General features: G+C 41.1%; 1 protein-coding gene across 2 annotated transcripts in view; it reads right to left on the reverse strand.

The window, feature by feature from the left end:
- The window catches only part of SORBS1 (sorbin and SH3 domain containing 1), a 129942-nt gene extending 106539 nt beyond the window's left edge, over positions 1-23403 (reverse strand). Inside the window, exon 1 of one of the 2 annotated variants that reach the window (XM_081329682.1) lies at positions 23037-23403. Coding sequence is in view for 1 of the 2 variants with exons in the window: in XM_081329683.1 (XP_081185809.1) it covers positions 22777-22793 (17 nt within the window). In the remaining variant the exon portion in view is untranslated. Of the gene's footprint in view, positions 1-22776; positions 22935-23036 lie in introns of those variants that run through there. The other variant, XM_081329683.1, reaches the window with a different exon arrangement.
- Positions 23404-23827: the final 424 nt, after the last annotated feature.

Genomic DNA, 23827 nt, shown 5'->3' on the forward strand with positions numbered 1-23827 from the left:
TTGACTATAAAAAATCTTGCTTGACAAATGATTTCTACTATAAAGACTATCTATAAACATGTGAAACAGAGGTCCCATACCTAGTTATAAAATTATTTTTAACATCTGATTTTAAACTTCTCAACTTTACACCTTATTAAAAGAATATGGATGAAGACCAGGAAAAGATTCTTTCCATGTTGAAAGCAATACACGAAACCATTCCTTCAGCTTGTGATAAAATAAGACCTAACGTAAAAGAACAAGATGCCAGCTTAGATACACAAACCCAAACTTTGACTACAACCAAAGAACTAACAACGCAGAAGATAACAGAAGAAGTGGAACAATCAAATATTAACACAGAGGACTCAATTGACCAACATATACAGTTAATGGAAAATCCAAAAAAGGGAGTGACAACACTGAAAATGGAATAGACTTTCTATATAAATCAGAAGAAATTTGAGAAAGAAGAACAGACTGAATGGAAGATAAACATATCAGAGCAATCATGGGGAATTGAAATAATAGGGAGAGAACTTAATGAATACAAATGGGCTAGCCCTTCCAAAAAAATGGCAATTAAATGGTCTCCTTTATTTCAAATAACATATATAATAATAGAGGGAGATTTTATTTGACGATCTAAAAGCACTGATATGGGAGGCTAGTTGGCAAACGGAGAAAGCCAGAATTACGTTGAAGAAAATTGGGGTTTTGATTTATTAGAGGGGATTTTATATTATTAATTAGAAGGTTAAAAGGAGAAATTGAGATAAGGGGGATTTTGGTCATTAGATTTAAAATATTTGGGAATTAGTTGAAAATAAGAATTTTATCTGTTTAATATTTAAAAATTAGACCTAAAAGAAAAGAAAAAGAAAAGAAAAAAATTATGAATATGTTTGATTTATTGATTAACCCAGGCAATATATATATAATGGTTTTGATTTATTAAAGGGGATATTGTATTATTAAGTAGATGATTTAATATGGTGGGAAATAGATAACTTTTAGGAAATAGAACAAGATTATATTCAAATAGATAAAATGTGTATTTTGGATATTAAGATTGTGTTATGAATTGAGATAAGGGAAATCTTGGTTACCTAAAGCCTGAAAATTATAAATATCAAAGGTTAAATTGGAATATTGATGGGAAACTAAAAATTGGGAAAAAATTAGTAACAGGATATGGATTGTTTATGAAGATTGAATGTAAAAAGTAATTAAGATAAGCTAAAAAGTTATTGATAAATGTAATAATGATGTTTTTACTGAGTTGATAGAATAAGAACTGTGTTAGCCTAAATATGAGATAGCAGATGATAAGGGAAAAAGAGAGGAAATATTTGATATTGTAACTTGAGATTTGTACTAAAGATTTTGTTATTGAACTATTGATTAACCCAGCCACCACGTTGCTTTTTTAAATAAAATGTAAAATTGGAAAATTAATAAAATATTATTTAAAAAAAGAAGGCAGTAAAAAGGGTGGAATTGCTTCTTCCAAATTATTTGATGCAGTACAGAGTGGCTTCAGAACAGAACAGAATTACAGAGTTGGAAGGGACATTGGAGGTCTTCCAGTCCAACCCCTGCTCAAGCAACAGACCCTATACCATTTCAGACAAATGGCGGTCCAATCTCTTCCTAAAAGCCTCCAGTGATGGAGCACCCACAACTTCTGAAGGCAAGCTGTTCCACTAGTTGTTTTCACTATCAGGAAAATTCTCCTTAGTTCCAGGTTGCTTCTCTCTTGATTAGTTTCCATCCATTGCTTCTGGTACTTTGGAAAATAGGTTGACACCCCCCCTTCTTTGTGGTAGCCCCTCAAATATTGGAAACTGTTATCATGTCATGCCTAGTCCTCCTTTTCACTAGACTAGCCATACCCAATTCCTACAACCGTTCTTCATATGTTTTAGCCTCAGCCCTCTAATCATCTTTGTTGTCCTTCTCTGCACTCTTTCCAGAGTCTCAATATCTTTTTTATGTTGTGCTGACCAAAAGTAGATGCAATATTCCAAGTGTGGTCTTATTTAAGGCATTATAAAGTGGTACTAACACTTCATGGGATCTTGATTCTATACCTCTGTTAATGCAGCCTAGAATTGTATTGGCATTTTTGGCGGTTGCAGTACTCTCCTAGCTCATATTTAAGTGATTGCCCACTAAGACTCCAGGATCCCTCTTGCAGATACTGCTATTGAGCCAATTTCCACCTATTCTGTACCTATACACTTGGTTTTCCTTGCCGAAGTTTAAGACCTTACGCTTACAGCGTTTAAGTCTGTTGAGATCCTACTGGATCTTGAGCCTATCTTCTGGGGTATTGGCTATTCCTGCCAGCACAGTGTCATCTGCAAATCTGATGAGTTCCCTTTCTATTCCCTCATCTAAATTCTTTATGAAGATATTGAAGAGTACTCAGCCTAAGACAGAACTAGTGCTTACTTCCCTTCATGTTGATATAGCTGCATTAAGGAATACATGTTGAGTCTGGTTTGTCAGCCAGTTACAAATCCATCTGGAGGTGATGTTGTCTATCCCACATTTTTCTAGCTTACCAAGAAGTAGATTGTGGTCTACTTTGTCAAATGCCTTACTGAAACCCAAGTATACTATGTCCACAATATTTTGCTGGTCCATTAATTCAGTGCTTTTCAACTTTTTCACAGATTGTACCACTTTTAGGATCTGGCAATATTCAAGTACCACGAGTCGTATAGCAAGGTATCAAAAACTTGATGACCAAAAAAACGGGGGAAAAGTGATAAAGTACAGGTAGTCCTCAACTTACAACAGTTCACTTAGTGACTGTTACATCGGCACCGGAAAAAGTGCTTATGACCATTTTTCACACTTGTGACTGTTGCAGCAACCCCAGGGTCACAGGTTTTACTCTTGGATGCTTGGCAACTGATTCATATTTATGATGGTTGCAATGTTTCATGGTCATGTGATCCCCTTTTGCGACCTTCTGACACGCAAATTCAATGGGGAAAGCAGATTCACTTAACAACCGTGTTACTAATTTAACAACTGCAGTGATTCACTTAACAAATGTGGCAAGAAAAGTCATAAAATGGGACAAAACTCATTTGCAATGGTACCAAGTGCAAGCCAGTTGCTAAGCATCAGAGAAGACCTCCAAGGTCCCTTCCAGCTCTGCTGTATTGTATTGTATTGTATTGTATTGTATTGCATTGCATTGCATTGCATTGCATTGCATTCTATTCTATTCTATTCTATTCTATTCTATTCTATTCTATTCTATTCTATTCTATTCTATTCTATTCTATTCTATTCTATTCTATTCTATCCCATCCCCCATGCACCCACTTCCCCAAATATATATTCAGATGTCAGCTAGAGGGAAGATTAATCAGTTCCAGGCACCTCTGGAAGGAAGCTGGTTAATGGCTCCAAGCTACCATCTAAGAGAGATTTGGCTCAAGCACAGCTGCAGCAAGACAGCCCTGAGGCTTCAGGTGGAGAAAGCATGCAAGCTGTAGCCAGTCAGTGATGAGGAAGAGGAGCTGCCTTCTGCACCTGATCCAAGAACACATAGGGCACAGAAAAGGCAGGAGCTGGCTATTTAGCACAGCAGACAGATGGAAGCGATGCTGGGAATATGTTTCCTGTGGGTTTTTTATGCTTTCTGGCCGTTGTGATTGTTGCCTCATTTTGGATTGACACCGTGCCTTGACTTGGACTGTGCTTTGTGAACTCTGAACTTTTCTTGCCTCATAAACCCTCTGGTATTGTGGATTTAATTTTGCCTGGTGGATTTATTTTGGTTGAGAAACTTTCAAATGCCTTGTGGACTCATTGGCCATTGCTCTGTGAACTAGCATTGGTCTGCTTGTGGCTGGACTTAATTGGGACAGTTATGGGTTTTTGGTGAAGGGAGTTGCAGTGCAATGTTAATAAGTATTAGTTATATATGTGTGTGAGAGCGGGACAGCACCCATGTGAGCACAGGAGTGCTGGGACAAGTGGAACGTCCAGAACTGGTTGTAAGTACCGCTTGTTCAGTGCTGTCATAATTTCAAATGGTTGCTGAACAAATGATTGTTATATGAGGACTACTGTAATTTAGTAATTAATGCAACCAGACTCCCAGCAACTCTTATCATATATTAGAACAGAGAAAGCACTTTTTTTTAAAAAAAAAAAAAGGCATTGAGGGCCATGGGGGCGGGGCACTGCTGTAATGTTCCCCAAAGGGTGGGACTAAATTGGCCATGTAAAACCCAAACAAACCATTATAGAGGAATCCCAAGGCCACACAAATGCAGCTACAGTTGTAGTATGGTGACCAAAATTGGTTGCAGTATTCCAGGTGTGGTCTTACTAGGGTTTTATAAAATGGTACTAATACTTCATGTGATCTTGATTCTATGCCTCTGTTTATACAACCCAAGATTGTATTAGCTTTTTTTGGCTGCTGCTGCACACTGCTGGCTCATAGTCAAGTGATCATCCACTAGGACTCTAAGGTCCCTCTCACAGTTGCTTTTTTTGAGCCAAGTGTTACCTAATCTGTATTCATAACTTTGATTTTTCCTGCCTAAATGTAAAACTTTGCTTTTTTCCACATTAAAACTCATTTTGTTGGATTGGGCCCATTGTTCCAGTTTGTCAAGATCTTCTTGAATCCTGAGCTTGACTTCTGGGGTGTTGGCTACTCCTACCAGTTTGATGTCATCTGCAAATTTGATGAGTTCCCCTTCAATTCCCTCATCTAACTCATTGATGAAGATATTGAATGTACTGGGCCTAAGACGGAACCTGGTGGGTACCCCGCGGATGTAGTGCCATTGACGACTACTCGTTATGGCTTGCCAGCCAGCTATAGATCCATCCGGTGGTGATGTTGTCTATTCCACCTTATTCTAGCTTACCAAGGAGTAGGTTGAGGTCTACTTTGTCAAATGCCTTATTGAAATCTAAGTACACTGTTTCGCTGGTCTACTAGTTTAGTCACTTTATCAAACAATGAGATAAGATTAGTTTGGCATGGTCTGTTTTTAACAAACCCATGCTGTCTACTAGTTATGACTTTGTTTGCTTCTACCTTGGAGATCTTCTAGTCCTCGGAGATCTTCTAGTCCAACTCCTGCCCAAGGCAGAAGTCCTTATGCCATCACAGACAAATGGATGTCCAATTATTTCTTGAAAAACCTCCAATAATGGAGCATCCATCTGTTGAAAGAAAAATCTTCATCAGGGTCCAGTCTAAGCTGGGAATAAATAAAATGGAGAATGCTTTAGAAAGAAGGTTGCAGTTTACTGAAGAGAGGAGCCAGACAAAGATGGCTCTGGGAAACCTGACCACATGTAGATGGGAGTGGTGGGTTTTTATACCTTCTGGGGCTGAGGCTGTTTCCTGTTCCTGTTTGAGGCTTTGTATTTCCTATGTCATGTACTTTGACCTGAGTGTGAGTGTGCCCTTTTGGTATTGGTGGGTTAACCATAATTGTCTGAAATTTTAAATACAGAACTAAAGCCTACCCTCTCCCCCATTTGGTCCAACACAAAATGCATATTTTCCTTACAACTTCTGCTTGTTATAAAATCTCCCTTGCATGAACTTGCAGGGTCACCAGCAGATTCTAATCAATCCTTCCGCTTTCACAAAGGGTATCCCAGAATCTGGGAAGGAAGATGGGAACTTGTAAACTATGACAAGCTTGGTCCACTGGCACACTCTATCTCGAAAATGGACCAACCAGCTCCTTGGCAGTTAGCAAAAGGATCAGGAAGCCCCTGTGGTAATGAATTTAAACATAAGCTAGACCAGGGCTTTTCAACCTTTTCACCAATTGTACCACTTTTAGGATATGGCAACATGCGAGTACCACCAGTCGCCTAGAAAGGTGTCAAAAACTTGATAACCCAAAAAAAAGGAAAAAAGTGATAAAGTACAGGTAGTCCTCGAGTTATAACAGTTCGCTTAGTGACTGTTCGAAGTTACAACAGCACTGAAAAAGTGACTTATGACCATTTCCCACACTTATGACCACTGCAGCATCCCCAGGGTCACGTGATTTACATTTGGATGCTTGGCAACTGATTCATATTTCTGATGGTCATGTGATCCCCTTTTGACAAGTGCTAAGGCAGGACTTCCCTCAGAGCCTCCCTCTCTCTCATTATAATCTCCTTCCTTCCTTTTTCCCGTTTCTTTTTTTCCTCCCCTCTTCATTCTTTTTCTTTTTTCCTTCCCCTCTTTCCTCCTTTTTCCTTCCTTTGCTCTCTTCGCCTCTTTCCTTCTTTTTCTTTCCTCTTTCCCTTTCTCCTTTCCTGTCCCTTCTTGGATGCTCAAATGCACAAGAGGAAACATTTCTCAATGCCTCCTTGGCTTGTGATCAAATGCCACTTTTGCTAGTAGTTTGTGCTCAGTCTTAAAAGACTGAGAACAAACCAGGCTCAGTTTATTCCATTTTGTGGGGGCGTCCACAGACAACAGTAGAAAATGGTGGCTGTGATAGTTGATCAGAGTTCCTCTGTTTTTTATGTGCAACAGCTTTAGCATTTAGGAACAGAGGTAAGTTAGTTGCTTTTTTATTAATACATAATCCTTAAAAGGGCTCTCCTGTAGGGATCCTGCCAGGTCTAATTCAGACTGGAAATATAGCAAAGGAAAATATATATTTTTTTCCTTCCTTCCTTCCTTCCTTCCTTCCTTCCTTCCTTCCTTCCTTCCTTCCTTCCTTCCTTCCTTCCCTGATTCTCATTCCTATCTCTTTCCTTCCTCCGTGCTCAGGAAGGGATGATGGGAGCGGGCCGGCCGTAACTATCCCACATGGGCAGGGGCAGTCCCAGTGAAAGGAAAGTCTGGTGGCTGTGAAGCTAGGTCAGCGAGCGGGCGTGGCACTGATCTACGACCTGGCTGTAGCCATCAAAACCAACACATGCTCAGCCTTAGATCCATGGAGCAGCCCTGGGGCCAGTGAGGGGCTACCCCACCCCCTGGGGGTGCAGACAAGAGGCGGAGAGCTCGGGGTGCCAGTGTCCTGGGAGAAAGGGAAATGCTTCTCCTGCCTCTTTTCTGAGCGGTCAGCAGGTATGCCGGGTGCTCGCCACCTCCTGTACACACACCCAGGGGGAAGGGTGGGGGGGCAGCTCCTGACTGGCCCTTTCCCATTAAAAACGTCTTTCAGATCCTCCTCTTTCCTCCCCCCTCCTCCTTTTCTCTTCAGTGCACCTCCAGCTCCTAGAAGCGCCAATCAGATGGAGCCCAGCGCTGATCCTGGGGATTCTGCCCAGCCCCCATAGCCCTGCAGAAGCACCAATCAGCTTGTAGCCACACACGCCGATCCTGGGGCTACTGCAGCCCTGCAGCTCCAGCTCTCTCTCCCGGGCTTCTATGCTACCACCACTTCACCTCACTCCCCTCCCCTGCTACAACTTGTCTAGGATGGTCGCGTACCACCAGACAGGTGCCAAAGTACCACCAGTGGTATGCGTATCACTGGTATGTGTATCTAGCCTTGAGCTAGACAACCCTGGGTAACCCTCATCAGATTCCCCAATGCCTTCAGTAATGGCAGAGCTTCTAATGTGCTGCCTTCACTGGGAAGGCTGGGATATATTCAGAGATGGATCTGCCTTGAAAATAGCCCATGTTGAACAGTCAAACATCAGCAGAGGAAATGCTTTATGACATTTGTATTATGTCATTAACTGCTTTATGATAATTTTTATGTTATTACATGTTTATAAAATTTGCCAAATTTCAATTCCATAGGAGTTATGGGTCCCAGACTTTGGATACATCTGAGGTCCTTTGGTTCAAAACGGTTTGCCAAGTTAAAGATTATAGGAATCAATTTTAGTGTCGTAACCGAAGGTATAACAGAATATAGATTGAGGCCTAAAGAAAACTTAACCAGAAGCCAAATTTCTGTAGTCTAATCCTTTTATGCTTTTGAATCAATCTGTGAGAATCTAGTTTCTTAGTTATGAGCAGGTGCTGGGCACTCAACAACTGTCTTTGAAAAATAATTGTCCTGTTGCCCGTTGAAAGATTGTTTAATAACAGAGAATCTAGAAACTTTAAAGCAGGGGAAGGCAGCTTGTTTTTGATGGGACCCATACTTTCTTATCCCTTTTTCTTGGTCAGCTGAGGGGCATAAGAATGAGGCATCACCTTGATGCTGTGAGGTCATTTTAGAAGACAAACCACAGTGACTATTGCTAACTCTGATGATGCAAAAACATGCAAATGGATACCATGATGTTTTCATGCAAGCCCATCCTTGTACAGTTGTGTCTTAAAGTCAGAAGGAAGGATACAAGTCACATGGTTTATGTCATCCGTTTGCCACATGTTTCAACATTTGCCCCTCTTCAGACACACATGGAAAGAACTGAGTTTTCACCAATGTTTTTAAAATATTTGGAGTTGAAACCTTGGCTACTCAAGGTCTCTTACATGAGAATACAACATTCAAGACAAGAAATAAGTTGGTATGAACAATTTCCTTTATAAGCAAATAAAAGAAAAAGAAACCACATGTACTCAACAGAGTCTAATTTTCTTCTTTTCCCACTTGTAGTCTATTTCTCTACTAACACAAGAGACTTTGTTAGTCTAATCTTGAATACTGAACTGGATGATTTCCAATTTTTGCTAGCTACTTCCATGCTTAGTGTTCATATAAAGCACTCAACAAGTTGTAACATACTATGCCATTATTTGGTTTCCTGGACTATTTTCAAAAAAGCACATGAGATTCATTTAATGTCCTATCTAAAATTGCATTTATATTTTCACCAATCCAAAATTCCCCTGTGTTGAAGGACATATGAGATAATAAACAAATTGAGTGGAAAAAATGCATTGGATTAAGAGCATAAAAGACTGTTTTTTTCTGAGAGTATTAAGCAATATAAGCCATTCAACATCATTTCCAAATATACCTTATTTTATCAAAGAATTTATCTTTCCATAAAATTCAGCCCCTGTGAATTTGAACACTGCACTGTGTCAAAACCTGTCGATCACCTTTTCTATATGTCTCTATGAAAACAACACTTCCAATTCATAATCTAAGATTTAACCCAGGGGTCTACATACCTGGCCCTTTTATGACTTGTGGAGGCTAGCAGAATAAAAAAGCATGAAATACACAACAACTATTTCTAAGTTCAAAAAAATTGTTAAATTAATTCTTTTCATTGTCATGGTAAGAATAGAGTTACACCACAAGCTGCCACATCAAAGCAAGGAGAAATCCTTCATTAGAGACCATTATCTTAAAAGGGTATCCTCCATTTGCCACTTTCTTTGTTATCTGCCCAAAACTTCAGAGAAGTTTAGCACTGGAGTATTTTCAGTCTGGAAAGATTAGTATTTTATCACAGTTCTATTTGAAATCTGAGAGATTCATTTCTCTGTCCTCTTCTACTACAAATCAAGACCCTAGGGAGACTCATATGTTTGTCATGTCTCCCTTATACATTTGCAAATTGTACTGACTCAGGTAAGCTAAATATAACTTTAAGTCATCCAATTATTTTAAGTTATTTTAAAACAAAAATGCCCAGTTAATGACTACGCTCCAATGACAGCCCAGTCATGTGGTTGACATGGGCAGCTATAGAACTTAAATAAACATCAACACCTTTTAGTTTTAAGAGGGAAAAATTAAGTTTTACAACCAATTCCCCATCCCATCCAGGAGTTCTACTTGGATCTGCTTAACCAAAGATTTAATAAAATAATCAAAATCGTCTTCTCTCCTTTAAGATGATGATCACTTATCCAGTGGGAAACATACTCTTTCTTGGACATGGTCAAGTAGTAAATAGGTAGTCATTTGCTGGAGACACTTTAAACTGGGCCTTAATTGAGTAGGGGTCTGGAGTGGCCCCTTCTACCTCTTTGATACTATGAATGTTTTCCAGCAGATGAGAAAGTCTTTTCGATATTTTGGATAAAAAGTACAGAGAGAAATACTCTTGCAGTTTCTATATGTAGCTGCAATAACAGCAAAACCCAGGGCCAGTTAAATCAGTGGTAACCAGTTTAAAAGCTTTAGAGCCAAATCCATTGTGCCTTTTAAAAGAAAGGATTTGGTCCACTGATTTTGCTCGTTGTTTAGGCTGCAGTCCCTGATTTGGGAATAAGCTAATGACTGGAAACAAAGTGGATAGAATTGAATCTTCCTACTTTCTGAACTGTGTCCGTTAATAGAATTAAGTGGGGAAATTCTGGCTTCCTCCTGCACAGGGAAGGGCAGAAGTAAAACTCCTACCATACAAGTAAATATTATCTTTTCCTGAGAGGGAGATTTACTTTTGAGTAAGCTACATAATGCAGCTCATGGCTTGGCTTCAGATTATCTTCAGAACTGGCTGTTCTGACTGCCACCCAATCAGAAGAACTTGTTCTTGCATTCCCACCCCACTTCTGCACTTAGCCAATTTGTGATCACTGTCTTTCAGTAAACAGTAAATAAGCCCAGCAGCAGGGACTTATTTTTTATTTCCAAATGGAGGAATCATGAGTTATGGTCCAAAGTAGCTACAGACAAGTATGTGCATCAGATCTGAGCAGATTCATACTGGGTCATGTGATAGATTTAGGAGATGCCCAAATCATGAGCAAGTCCCACCTTAGGCATGAAAGCCGGCTGGGTGACTTTGGGCCAATCACTTTCTCTCAGTCCAACCCACCTCACAGGGTTGTTGTGGTGGGGAAAATGGGAAGAGGAAGGTGTGTTAGGTATGTTCGCTGCCTTGAGTTATCAGTAAAAATAATAAAAGCGGGATACAAATAAGTAAATAAACTATCCCACACTCCCAAAAAAAATCAGAGAAAGGGGAGGACAACTTCTCACACAAGAAATAAACTGTATGTGGCAACATTGCTCTAGAGTCTAGCATATATTTTCACAATAGGAAACAACCAGATCTGGTAGAGAAGCATAAAATAATTCTGGGAATGATTTTGTTTTTGTAGGCTTGATGATAAACCATTTCAATGTATAAACAAAAACAAAAGATAAATAGACATGCAGACAGATATTTCACAGATTCTCTTTTAATATATGTATCATTGCTTCTACAGGAACAATTTTAAATGCATCTAGTGATTTTTCACATGTATTATTAATGCTCGTGGTTTTGCTTTCTGAACCCAGATGCAGGAGCTTAGGCTGGGCTGCTATTGTGTTCATGCACAACACAAAAACAAATTCAATGTTATAAAACAATTAAAACCTCAGAACTATGAAAAGGAAATGCAGCTAATAAAAAATGAAATATCTATATCAGAAACAGAATTAAAGTATATTACTGCTAAACTTTTAAAGGTAATATAATAGAACAAGAAAGTGAAAAAGGGGCAGACTTTCACATGTGCATATTATACTGTACACATCGATACACAGAGGTAACACACTGCAAAGACAAAATCCACCCCACACACAGTGGAAGGAAAATGACTCAGCTGCAGTACACAAATCCTGAGAACCAGGGATGGGCAGACTGATAGACACACCTTAAAAAGAAAGGAAGGAAGGAATGGGGGAGCAATGGGGGAGGAGACAGACACAGAGCAGAAAGGAGTCTTTATGTGGACAGAGGCTGTTCCCAGCCCCAAACTGACCACTTTGCTCAACAGTTCTGACTGAAAGCAGAATGAAAATGTTAAAGTTATTTTCTACTACTACTAGCCAAGCTTTCTTGGATTAAGGCCCCTATTTAATTGGACAGATTCCAAGTCAGTCTGAGGCAAAGTTGCCTCAACATGGAGTTTCTCTGTATGATAGAAAAAGTCCTGTGAGGTGAGCTTGACTCCTGATGACTCTCCATGGATAGCTCCAGGAAGACTTATTTATATTATATAGAAATGTATTTCCACTTGCCTTCTTCCAGGATTTTTTCCCCATTTGCCTGCCCATTCTACGACCATGTAGTAGTACCCTGCAGACTCTCAGTATCAACCACATCTGGCCCAGCTTCATTTGTAACCAAATTAGAGAAGGGCAAGGCAAGGCTAGATCAAAAGAAGGAGCTTGCTCAAAGGTCTTGATCAGGAGTCTTCAAATTTGGCCCTTTTATAACTTGTGAACTTCAACTCCCAAAATTCCTCAGCCAGGCACACAAGTCATAAAAAGGCCAAGTTTGAAGACCCCTGGTCCTGATGCTGCAAGCTAGAAGAGGCAGTGATGACAGAGAAAGAGCCTGCCTTCCATTGTCCCTTTACAACAGCTAAGTTCTCTGTCTTTGCTGCTGAGAAGGGGGAGACTGTCCCCCTTCCCTCCAGAGCAAGGAGGATGAAACACCAGCTCACTTAATGACAGCAGCAGCCAACCAGCTCATGGAATGGCCACCGGCCAAGTCACCCCCAGCTGAGATGCTGTAAGAGCTACCTTTTTCCTTCCCTGGGGAAAACAGCTTGGTCTGCCTGTCAGCCTTTAGCCTGGAAAATATCACTTTCCCTTCTGCCCCAGAAACAGCCATCCACTCCCATGATTTATTCTACTTCAAGGCTGTTGCTTCCCCTGCTATTTCAGCCAGAAAACAATACTCCTCAAAGAGCAGAAGGCAATAGTAGCCCCACTCCCATTTTTTTCTCTCCATTTTGTTTGTTGGGCTGGTCTCCTACATCTATCTCCACATGGCACAGCTGAGTTACACCTCGGCAAAGAAGTTCCCATTCACATCGGGGTACCCAAGATGGAGGAAATGAATGCAAGAAGCAAAGGGAACTCCAAGCAGATCCCAAGACACCACCTCAGAACAGCTGGTTTGAAGACAGAACAAGTCCCCCAATTGTTGCCAGTTGCATTTCCAACAAGAATACACCACCCTCTGCCTTTCAAACAGGTATGAAAATAAAGTCCATTAATCTGCCTTCCCCTATTTTTACAGGCAGTTTAAAAACTAATTCCTCTATAAAACCCATCTCCTCCCACTTTTAAAATATATTTAACAATAAATCCTTTCTCTGCTGCCAAGGAAGAGGGTGGAAGTTCTGACCTCCCCCCCCCCCAAGGGTCTCATTTCTCAAAAAAAAAGTCTCCCCTCCATAAATCAATCAGGATATTGCTTCAGCTGGCTAAGGTATACCGACTTACCACCATTAGCTCTGTCTTCTCCCCCAAAGATCCTCTTCATGAAGGCTCAGAATCTGCAACTGGTGCAGAATGGAGCCAGAGTAAGGAGATGGCAAAATGAGACCATACAATAGAAGGACAGAAATGGTTGTACTGATTGCTGGAAGACTACTAAGCCTAAGGTAAGATGATAAACTCTGTCTGTAAAATCTTGGAAGCAGCAAACCTAGCTACTGAGGTCTATTGGGGATGCTGCTTCTGTACTCTGCACTGGGCAGGGAACAGCCTTCTCAGTGGCAGCACCCCAACACGAAACTCTTCTCTAAGAGAACTCCCGTTAACTTCCAGGTTGTCTTCTTTTAAGCAAGCTGAAGACAAGCTTGCTCACCATATAATTAGACCAAAACCAAACTATCTCCTACTTTTTATATAGGAATTCTGTCAGTAGTTGAACTATTGATTGTTTTAACAATAGCAATAGCACTTAGACTTATATACTGCTTCACAATGCTTTACAGCTCTCTCTAAGCATTTTACAGAGTCAGCATATTTTCCCCAACAAACTGTGTCCTCATTTTACCAATCTCAGAAGGAGGAAGGCTGAGTCACCTTTGAGCTGGTCAGAATCATATTGCCGAACTGCTGGCTGTGGGCAGTCAACAGAATTAGCCTGCAATACTGCATTCTAACCACTGTGCCACCTTGGCTCTTTTTAACTGTTCTTTTTTAATAAAACTGTACAAAAATACATAACTACCCTATGAAATATGTCCTAGCAAATAAAAGATAAATCAGCAAATCTTGCTGGCTTGGCTTTGCTTTCAGAATTGGTTTTCTAAAAGTTTTTTATGTCATAAGATTAACACCAACCAAACAAGCAGAAAACAACAATCTAATCAAGAAAACAACATTCCCATCAAAACTGACAGAGCAAGCTACTATATATAAACAAAGAGCAAACCCTACTCCCTTCTAAAATTTTTATTGAAAAGTTTTATCATACATTTTATCTTTAACAAACCCCCCTACCCCTCCCCTATCCCTCCCTCCTTACCCCTCCCCCCCTCCCCCCCCCCGACTTCCCAGAGCTAAGTACAAGGTATAAAAAACAAACAAAAAAAGAATCATAAACAACCATATGCTAACAACCGTAAACTCTAAAATCTATCACTCTCTAGCTCATATAGAATAACTACAAACACTATTAATATAAAATATATAAAAAAAGAGGGAAAAAAAGAGAAAAGAAGGAAAGACTTATTCAAATGCTACATGAAACTTTTTAGTCCCATATTTGTTCTGGATATACTCAATCCATTTTCTCCACTCCATAATATAGCGTTCTTGCGAGTGGTCTTTCAAATAGGCCGATATCTTTGCCATCTCTGCCAGGTCAGAAACCTTTAAAGTCCATTCTTCTATAGTCGGCAGTTCCTCCTTCTTCCAATACTGACCTATTAAGAGTCTTACTGCCGTAATTAAATTCAACATCAACTTAGTGTCCACAACTGTTGCATCTGTAATTATTCCCAACAAAAAAAGTTGCGGACAAAACTTTATCCTCTGTTTAAAAATCTTCTGCATGTTCCACCAGACTTTTATCCAAAAAACCTTAACCTTTTTACAAGTCCACCATATGTGAAAATATGTTGCGTCTTCGTCACCGCACCTCCAACATTTAGGCTGATAGTTCGGATACATACTTGCAAGCTTTCTAGGATCTAAATGCCATCTATAAAACATTTTATAAAAATTCTCTCTTAGATTTTGGGCTTGTGTAAATTTTACGTTCCTCACCCATATCTTTTCCCACGTGTCCATTGTAATAACTTCTTAGATATTCTGGGCCCATTTTATCATACAATCTTTGACAAGTTCTGTTTCTGAGTCAATTTCTATCAATGCAAGATATATCCGTTTGATATGTGCTGGACCCTGATTTCTAATTTGCTTTATCAAATTTTCATCAGTCATTGTAAAGCCAATTTTCTGGTCTTCTTTCCACCTGGCCCGTAGCTGAGTATATTGAAACCAATTTTGAACAACCTTCTCTTCTCGCAAGAAGCTATATGATTTCAAACTCCAGACATTTCTTTCCAAGCTCAGAATCTCCTTGTACGTAGTCACATCATGTTTGAAACCAGCATGTATATTTTCTATTACGTGTTTTGGAATTGCCCACAGTGGTATTTTACAATCTAGCTTATGTCTATACTTCTTCCAAACTCTCAACAATGCCTGTCTTAAAATATGCACTCTAAACACATTGTCTACCTTCTTGTCATACAACAAATATGCATGCCAGCCAAACAGCAAATCGTGGCCCTCAAGATTTAATAATCTCTCTTGTGTCAAATTAATCCAATCACTTATTCCTACTAATGCAGCAGCTTCGTAGTATAGTTTAAGATTGGGCATTTTAAGACCACCTCTCTCACGAGTATCCTGCATAATCTTAAGTTTAACTCGTGGCCTTTTCCCTGCCCAAACAAATTTATTGATACCTCGCTGCCATTCCTCCAAATTAGAATCTTTCTTAAGAATCGGTATCATTTGAAATAAAAATAGAAATTTAGGCAGGACGTTCATTTTCACTGCTGCGGTCCGTCCCAACAAGGACAATTGCAATTTTTCCCAACTCTCCAATTCTTTTTGAATATTCCCCCATAGTTTTTCATAATTATTTTTATATAACTTTGTATTAGAGGGCGACAAAAGCACCCCCAAATATTTAACCCTTTTAACAATCTCAAATCCAGTTAATCCTTCTAAGAGAGCCTTTTGCGAAACTGTCATATTTTTGGCCAGAATTTTGGTTTTCTGTATATTAACTTTAAATCCAGAAACCTTCCCGTATTGTGTTATTATCTCCATCAGGTCCACAACAGAGTTCTCTGGCTGGGTCACTGTAACAACCAGATCATCTGCGAATGCTCTCAATCTATAATCCTGATCTCTAATTTGTATACCCTTAATTTTTTCCGAATTCCGTATTTTAACCAATAATATCTCTAATGTTAACACAAATAACAAGGGCGATAACGGGCACCCTTGCCTTGTGCCCTTCTCAATATTACATGCTTCTGTCAGACTATTATTAACTATAATTCGGGCAGTTTGTTTTTGATATAATGCCCTAATCGGTTGTAAAAAATTTTCCCCAAAATCCATTTTGTCTAAAACTTTCATCAAAAATTGCCAATTCAATTGATCAAAAGCTTTTTCAGCATCTAAAAAGATTAGCGCCGCAGGGATCTGGTTGTTCCTTTCCAAAAACTCTAACACATCAACTATATGCCTCACATTATTTTTCATTTGCCTACCACTAATAAACCCCGTTTGGTCCCCATGAATCACCTGTTGCAGAACCCTCATCAGTCTATTAGCCAACACCTTAGCAAATATCTTATAATCTGTATTTAAAAGCGATATCGGTCTATAATTTTTAACTTGAGTAGCATCTTGGTCTTCCTTCGGAATCAAGGAAATAAAAGCTGTTCTCCAAGACGGTGGCACCTTTCCCCCCCTCTGGATTGTCTGGAACAGTTCCTTTAACGGTTTCATCATCTCTAATTGTAAATTTTTATAATAAGCCGCAGACAAACCATCCGTACCTGGTGCTTTATCCATCTTCAATTCCTTAATTGCTGTAAAAATTTCTTCTTCTGTAATCAATTGATTAATCCCCTCTTTTTGTACTTGCGTAAGAACCGGGATGCTAGCATTCTCCAAATATATATCAATGTCTTTTTCATTAATCTTCTCCTTAGCATATAATTTAGAATAAAAATCCACAAAAGCATCCTTAATAAGGTCCTGTTGAAACACAACCCTTCCTTTATGCTCAATTTTGTCTATATTAGAAGCCCTTTGCTTTTTCCTCAATCTATAAGCTAACCATCTACCTGGTTTGTTGGCATTGCAAAAGGTATTATGCCTGGCAAACCGCAAATTGGTTGCCACTTGGTCAGCCATTAATTTATCAAATTGTCCTCTTAACAGTTTAATAGCCTCCTTAATCTTCACATCCTCTGAATTCAAAATCAAAGCCTTTTCTTTTTCCTTTATTTCATTCTCCAGTTCTTTCCTCCTAGCTTCCACAGCACGTCTATATTTATTATTCATATATATCAACACCCCTCTCATATAGGCCTTACTAGCATCCCAAACCATGTCCATAGAGGTGCCCTTACTCATATTCATTTCAAAAAAATCCTTCATCCGCTGTTTGCATTCTTCCACATTTCTCTGATTTCTAAACAAATTCTCATTTACGCGCCACGAGCGCCTATCTCTATTCTCCTTATCAATCTCTAGCCAAACTGGGCTGTGATCAGAAATAGTTCTTGCACAAATCTTCACCTTCTTAGTCCTTAAAAAAAATCATTAGTCAACAAAATAAAATCGATCCTAGAAAAAGATTGATGTCTGTCAGAAAAAAAAGTATAATCCTTTTCCTGCAAATGTCTCTCGCGCCAAATATCTCGCAGTTCCAGGTCATCCTTCATTTCAAAAAAGGATTTAGGCAGTCTAGCATGACTTGGGACGCACTTAAAAGCTCCAGCCTTGTCCATCTGTACATCCAAAACACCATTCCAATCCCCCATAAAAATAAAAGATTTATAATCCAACTGGGTAAGCTTTGTATGAAGTAAACTAAAAAAGTCAGCTTGTTGTTGATTAGGAGCATATAATCCAACTAAAAGCGTCTTTTTACCTTCTAGCAGCAGCTCTATCATAACGTATCTTCCATGCTTATCTGCTTCAATTAAGTCTGCTGTTAAAGCACTTTTAACATAAACAACCACTCCATTTTTCTTATTCATTGCAGAAGCAACAAATTGTGTACCCAACCTTGAGTTCGATAAATACTTTTGATCCACAACCCTAATATGCGTTTCTTGCAAACATATAACATCTATCTTGAATTGTTTTAAATATTGAAAAACTTTCTTCCTCTTCTGTGGTGAATTTAGTCCATTAACGTTCCAAGTTAAAAATTTAGTTGTCATGCATATCATCCCAAAGCTCTTGAAGCACTGCTTTGATAGGACTATCTTTTTTAGGCCGTGCTCCTCCCACTGCTTGGCTGTAAGTACGTTGTGGAAGTTCCATAGACTTCTGCTGATCTTGTTCTTTTATTTTTTTTGATCGTTTTAAAGCAGCACGCGTCACCCTCTGCTCTCTAGGATCATCCAAAGAAGTTGTAGCTTGATCTCCTCCAGCACCGTTCTCCTCTGTCTGTCCATCTTCAACCTCTTGATGTTCTCCTTCTCCAGATCTCTTTGCAGCTTCCAGAAGTGATAATGGGGTTGCTTTTAAAACGTTATTGTAAAAATCACGCGCCTGCATCACAGTAACCAGACGGTACCTTTTACCTTCATGCATCACCATCAACCCAACTGGGATCTCCCATCTGAACCTTATATCTCGTTGCTTGAGCTCTTGCACAAGAAATGTAAAATCCTTCCTTCTCCTTAAAATCTTTGGAGGAATTTCTTTTAGAACCAAAACTTCTTGATCAGCAATCACAACTTTAGAATCATAGGCAGCTTGTATAACTTCATCTCTAATTTCCCTCTTTGCAAAATAAACCACCACATCTCTAGGCAGCTTTCTCTGTCTAGCAATCCATGAATTCACACGAAACACTTTATCCATGCCTCCCTTTATTTCAGATGCTGGCTGATTCAATACCACTTCCAGAGCCTCAGAAATCAGCTGCTTTAGATCTTCCTTAATATTCTCTTTTAAGCCTCTGATTCTAACAGCAAACTGCATCTGGTAATATTGAGCAAGACTCAATTCTCTGTCCATTTTGTCTCTTAAATCTTCATTCTCCAATACCTTTGCTTCTAATATGGCATTCTTTTGAGTCAAATCTTCCACTTTTTCATCCAGATCTTCCACACATTCAGCCACTTTATGCACTGAAGACAAAATGTCTACCTTCATCACACTGAACTTCTGTTCCATCCTCTCTTCCATTCTCTCCTCCAATTTCTCCAATTTCTCCTCCATCTGTGCAAATTTATCACCCATTGATTCCAGAATTACCTGGGCATGTTTTTCAAGAGCATCTTGTAAATCCTTCAGTGTCAATACATCAGGAGGACGCAACGCCTGCAATGATGATTGTTGCACCGGAGAAGTTCCACCACTCCGAAGAGTTTTTGGGGGAGGTTTAGCCGCCATCTTTTACTTCCACTTGTGACGCACTTTCACTTTAAGTTTAAAAAGTCCATCAAGCTCGAGAGTAAAATATAATAATCCTCTTCACCTTTTCCTCTTGTACCGCTCTGCCTGCTCCTTTTATTCCATAGTCCTTCCTTCAGGCAGGGGTGGTCGCAAACGCCTGGCTCTGCTCCAAGAAATCCGGAGCAGAGACGCTGACCAGCTGGGAGCGACCCAGGCTATGGGGGAGTTCAATCCTTCAGCCGCCCAAGCTACAAGCTCAGGCGGCCCCGGAGAACTCGACCCCTACCTGGGGCCTCACCCCCTCCTCTTCTCCCGAGGAGGGGGCTTCAAATTCACCCGAACAGCTGATCGGCGCTGTTTCGGGTGAAAATTACTCAGCTGAGCCGCGGGCAGCCCGGGAAGGCTGTCTCCGGCGCCGCGCAGCCACCGGAAGTCCTCCCTTCTAAAATTATATAGGTATAGGTGGAACTTGGCTCAATAGCAAGATAGTTTGGAGTCCTAATGGAGAACCACTTAATTATGACCCAGCAATTTGCTGCAGCTGCAAAAAAAAAAAGTCAATCCAGTCCTAGGCTGCATTAACACAGGGATAGAATCAAGATCACGTGAAGTGTTAGTACCGCTCTATAGTGCCTTGGTAAGACCACATTTGGAATATTTGATCCAGTTTTGGTCACCACAATATAAAAAAGATGTTGAGACTCTAGAAAGAGTACAGAGAAGAACAACAGAGATGATTGGGCTAAAACATATGAAGAACAGCTGCAGGAATTGGGTATGCCTACTTTAGTGAAAAGAAGGACTAGGGATAACATGATAGCAGTATTCCAATATTTGAGGGACTGCCACAAAAAAAGGGGTTAGCCTATTCTCCAAAGTATCTGAAGGCAGGATAAGAAGCAATGGATGGAAACTAATCAAGGAAAGAAGCAACCTAGAATGAAGGAGGAATTTCCTGACAGTGAGAACAATTAACCAATGGAGCAGCTTGCCTCCAGAAGTTATGGGTACTCCATTACTGAAAGTTTTTAAGAAGACACTGGACAGCCATTTGCCTGAAATGGTATAGGGTTTCTTGCTTGGATGGGGGTTTGGACTGGAGGACCTCTGGGGTCTCTTTCAACTCTATTATTCTCTTCTGTTATTCTGTTATTCTTTCTATGATTGTGTGTATTCATCCTATCAAGCCCAAAGAAAGTCTGGAATGATATAGGCCAGGGGTTTTCAAACTTGGCCCTTTTATGACTTGTGGACTTCAACTCCCAGAATTCCTCAGCCAGTATGCCTGGCTGAGGAATTCTGGAAGTTGAAGTCCACAAGTCATAAAAGGGCCAAGTTTGAAGACCCCCTGGTATAAGATCTTCTGCCACGGGCAGGGATTAGGACTGGGAGAACTCCAAGTTCCCTTTCAACCTTGTTCTATGTTCTAATACTGAAGATGTTATCTAGTCTGGTAATGAAATGTTTGCAAGCAAACAGCCAAACTCGCAGAGCACCAATCTCCACAGTTCAACCCTGAACTATATATATATTCTTCTACTGGTAGAACAAAGTATCTACTGCTGCTCTATCACTATCTGTAAAGGCTAGCTCAGAAAAGTGATTGGACAATCAGGCCCATTGGGACAGGGGTGGGTTTCTCTTTGCAAAAGACTCCAGAGAAAATCCTTTCATCTGACAGCTCCAACAACCTTCCATATAAACGTGTACCAAGTGCTGAACTGTAATTAATATCAATGCAAGTAGCATTAGCAATTACAACTAGGACTTGCAACTTGGTACTTAAGCAAGGTAGTTGCTAAGTGAAACCATTACTATGTTTATGATCTTACTTCAGCTTTCCTTTTTTTATATAGATCCATAAAGAAATGTAAGGACTGTTCAAAGTTTCTTTTTTAACCACTGACATAACTGCAAATAGTGGGTATAAGAGGCAATCACTAAGCTATAACTATTTTTCTTTAAGAACAGAGAAAGAGATTCAGATTCCTTTTTTGTGAGAAACAGATGCAAATGTCCATCTATTTTCACACGATTTTAATACCTGGTTGCATCTTAGGACATCCTTTCCCACTAACTATGCCATCTGGTTTCTTTAAAACTATAACTTTACAAATGCTCAGGAAACATGGTCTTGGTAATGAGAGTTGCAGTCTTAATGTGGGTGTATAAATGCATCTATACCCAATATGGGTTTGTTTTCCTGGTAGGAAGCATCATATTTTGCCCTCTCCTTTGTCAGTCAGAAGATAGAATCAGAAAATTGGTGAGTGTTGAAATTTACTTTGTGATCGAAAAGTTCTTAATACAGTACTTGACGAATTCCAAGAGGTTATAACAAAAGTGCTGTTTAATGCTAATTTTTAACAAGATTAGCTAACTAGATTAAAAATCTATTTTTTTGCTTTGCTCCTCTCCGTGACTGTGAGCGATTATTGGAGAATATATAAAGGGACTTTTCATGGACATGTTCTGACCCGCTAACTAGATTAACTAACTATGCTATCATAAATGACGTTTGTTATAAAAAAAGATCACATTTCAATGTCTAGTGAACATATTTCTAATCAAGGCTGGCATTTAGATAACAAACACTTGGTTATTTTACTTTATAATCAAGTCCACTGGTAACAATCTTATTTTCCATTCCTAAAGACTGATTCCAAAAGTGGACTGGAAGAAAAGAGGCAGCACTCAGTGCTGTCACAAACTATCCAGGATGTAGGGCAGCAGCAGGAATGAGCCGCAGCACAGAAGTAGAAGCAAGCTTGCAGTGACAGAAATGCACCGTCACATACATTGCAATATCACCAACAATAAAAAGCATTTCTCCACCTCTCATCAAACATGATATTTAATCTAGTCATTAGTAAACATGCGGGGGATAGAAGCACTGGGCCAAAGGGGGTTTTCCTCCTTATTCTGCAGATAAAGTTAAAATCTGTTTCCCTGACGGCAAGCCTGGGGAGATTCACAGCATCTGTATTGCTTTCCTCTTTACAGTCAACTGACTTAAATCCATGCATCCTGCTAAACAGCGCTCAGCCATGCCAGAATCTTAGCCAGGGCTCTTTCCAAACAATATGCTAAGCCAAGACCAAACCAAACATATCGCGCTTCTTGCGATGAAGGAATCCAGCCTTAAGTCCTTTTTATCCCAGGAATGCATCTGATACTATTTATTTTTCTGCAGGCAATCCCTAACACCAAAGTCACCCAATTCCTTGGCGCGTGTTCCAATCACCTTTAGCCTGCCGATGCCCCACAGCCCTGTTTTCCCTCCAGATCACCAGCCCACTTTCCCCGGTAAGGGCTCCACAAAAGGCGAAGCGACGCGCCGCGGCCCGGGGGACTCTTGCGCAGGAAAGACGGGCCGCACCAGCTGTAAGGTCCTGGGGCATGGAAGCCCGGGGACCGGTGGACGGGAAGAGGTGGATGCCTCCGCTTGCCCATCTGCGCAAAGGGCACCGGCTCCCCCCTTCCCCGCCGCAGCCCTGGTAAGGGCGCGGGAGCTGACCTTAAAATGGACTCCATCCGCTTCCCCTCGGGCGGCCAGAACAGGGCTCGGCAGAGCCAGGATGTGGCGAGCCCGGGAGACGCCTCCGGCAGGACCGCGGAGAAGCGAATCGCCCAGCCCGCTGCTGGCGCGCCGCCCTTTGACCAACGCTCCCCTCTGGGCACGAGCGGGCGCAGCGGCAACCCAGCCCGCGCGGACCGCCCCCTTGGCGGACCGCAAGCTCGCTTGCCCCGCTCGGCCTGGCTCCCAGCCGCTCTTACCTTACCCGGCGGCGCCGCCTCCTCCTGCTGGCCGCGCCTTGCAGGCCGAAAGCGCAGCCCGGCGGCGCCGAAGAGGGGGCCGCGCGTTTTCGCCCCGGCGCCCGGCGGACCCGGAATCTGCTTCCCGCTGCGCGAGCGCCAACAAGCGGCCTCGCCCGCGCTCGGGGGAAGAGGAGCTGGCGGAGCTCCGGCCGCGGCGGGAGTGCCGGAAAGGCGGCCCGCTTGCCTTTGTCTTTCACGCAGAGGCAGGAAGCCGGGCATTGCCGGGGCCGGGGGCCTTAGCTTCCCAGCAGCCTTGCCCCCCCCCCTTCTTGAGCAGGGCAGGTTAAGAAAGCAGCTTCTCGAGTAACGGTGCAGCGGCTCGCACCCTCCGAGCGCTGCAGCTTGATCCGAGTTCGAACACGCAGCACGCCAAATTCGGCGCTTAACAAAGCTCTGCGGGTTCGCCAACGCGCTGGACAGAGAACTACGCGCACAAGCTGAGCTTGCACGACGCACAGGGCTGGAAAGCGGTTGGCTGCGTGGGTGTCGCGGGAACACGGCCATTCACTGACAAAGGTGTAAAAACGCACACGCCGCCACCACCATCATAACATATGGCCCTTGATTTTCAGGACAAGTCCCTGAAACTTGCCAGAGATAAACAATCCATGTATTTGGGATTGCGCTGAAGAAAGAAAATGAAAGGGAATTAGCGTCAAATCCTAAACCAATGACATTTCCTCTAATGGTCCTTCAAAAGATTCTAGATTGGGGCTACGTAGAGCCCACTATTTCTTTTGGTTGACCTT

The sequence above is a fragment of the Vipera berus genome (genome assembly GCF_964194415.1).
Source record: "Vipera berus genome assembly, chromosome: 5".
NCBI lineage: Eukaryota > Metazoa > Chordata > Lepidosauria > Squamata > Viperidae > Vipera > Vipera berus.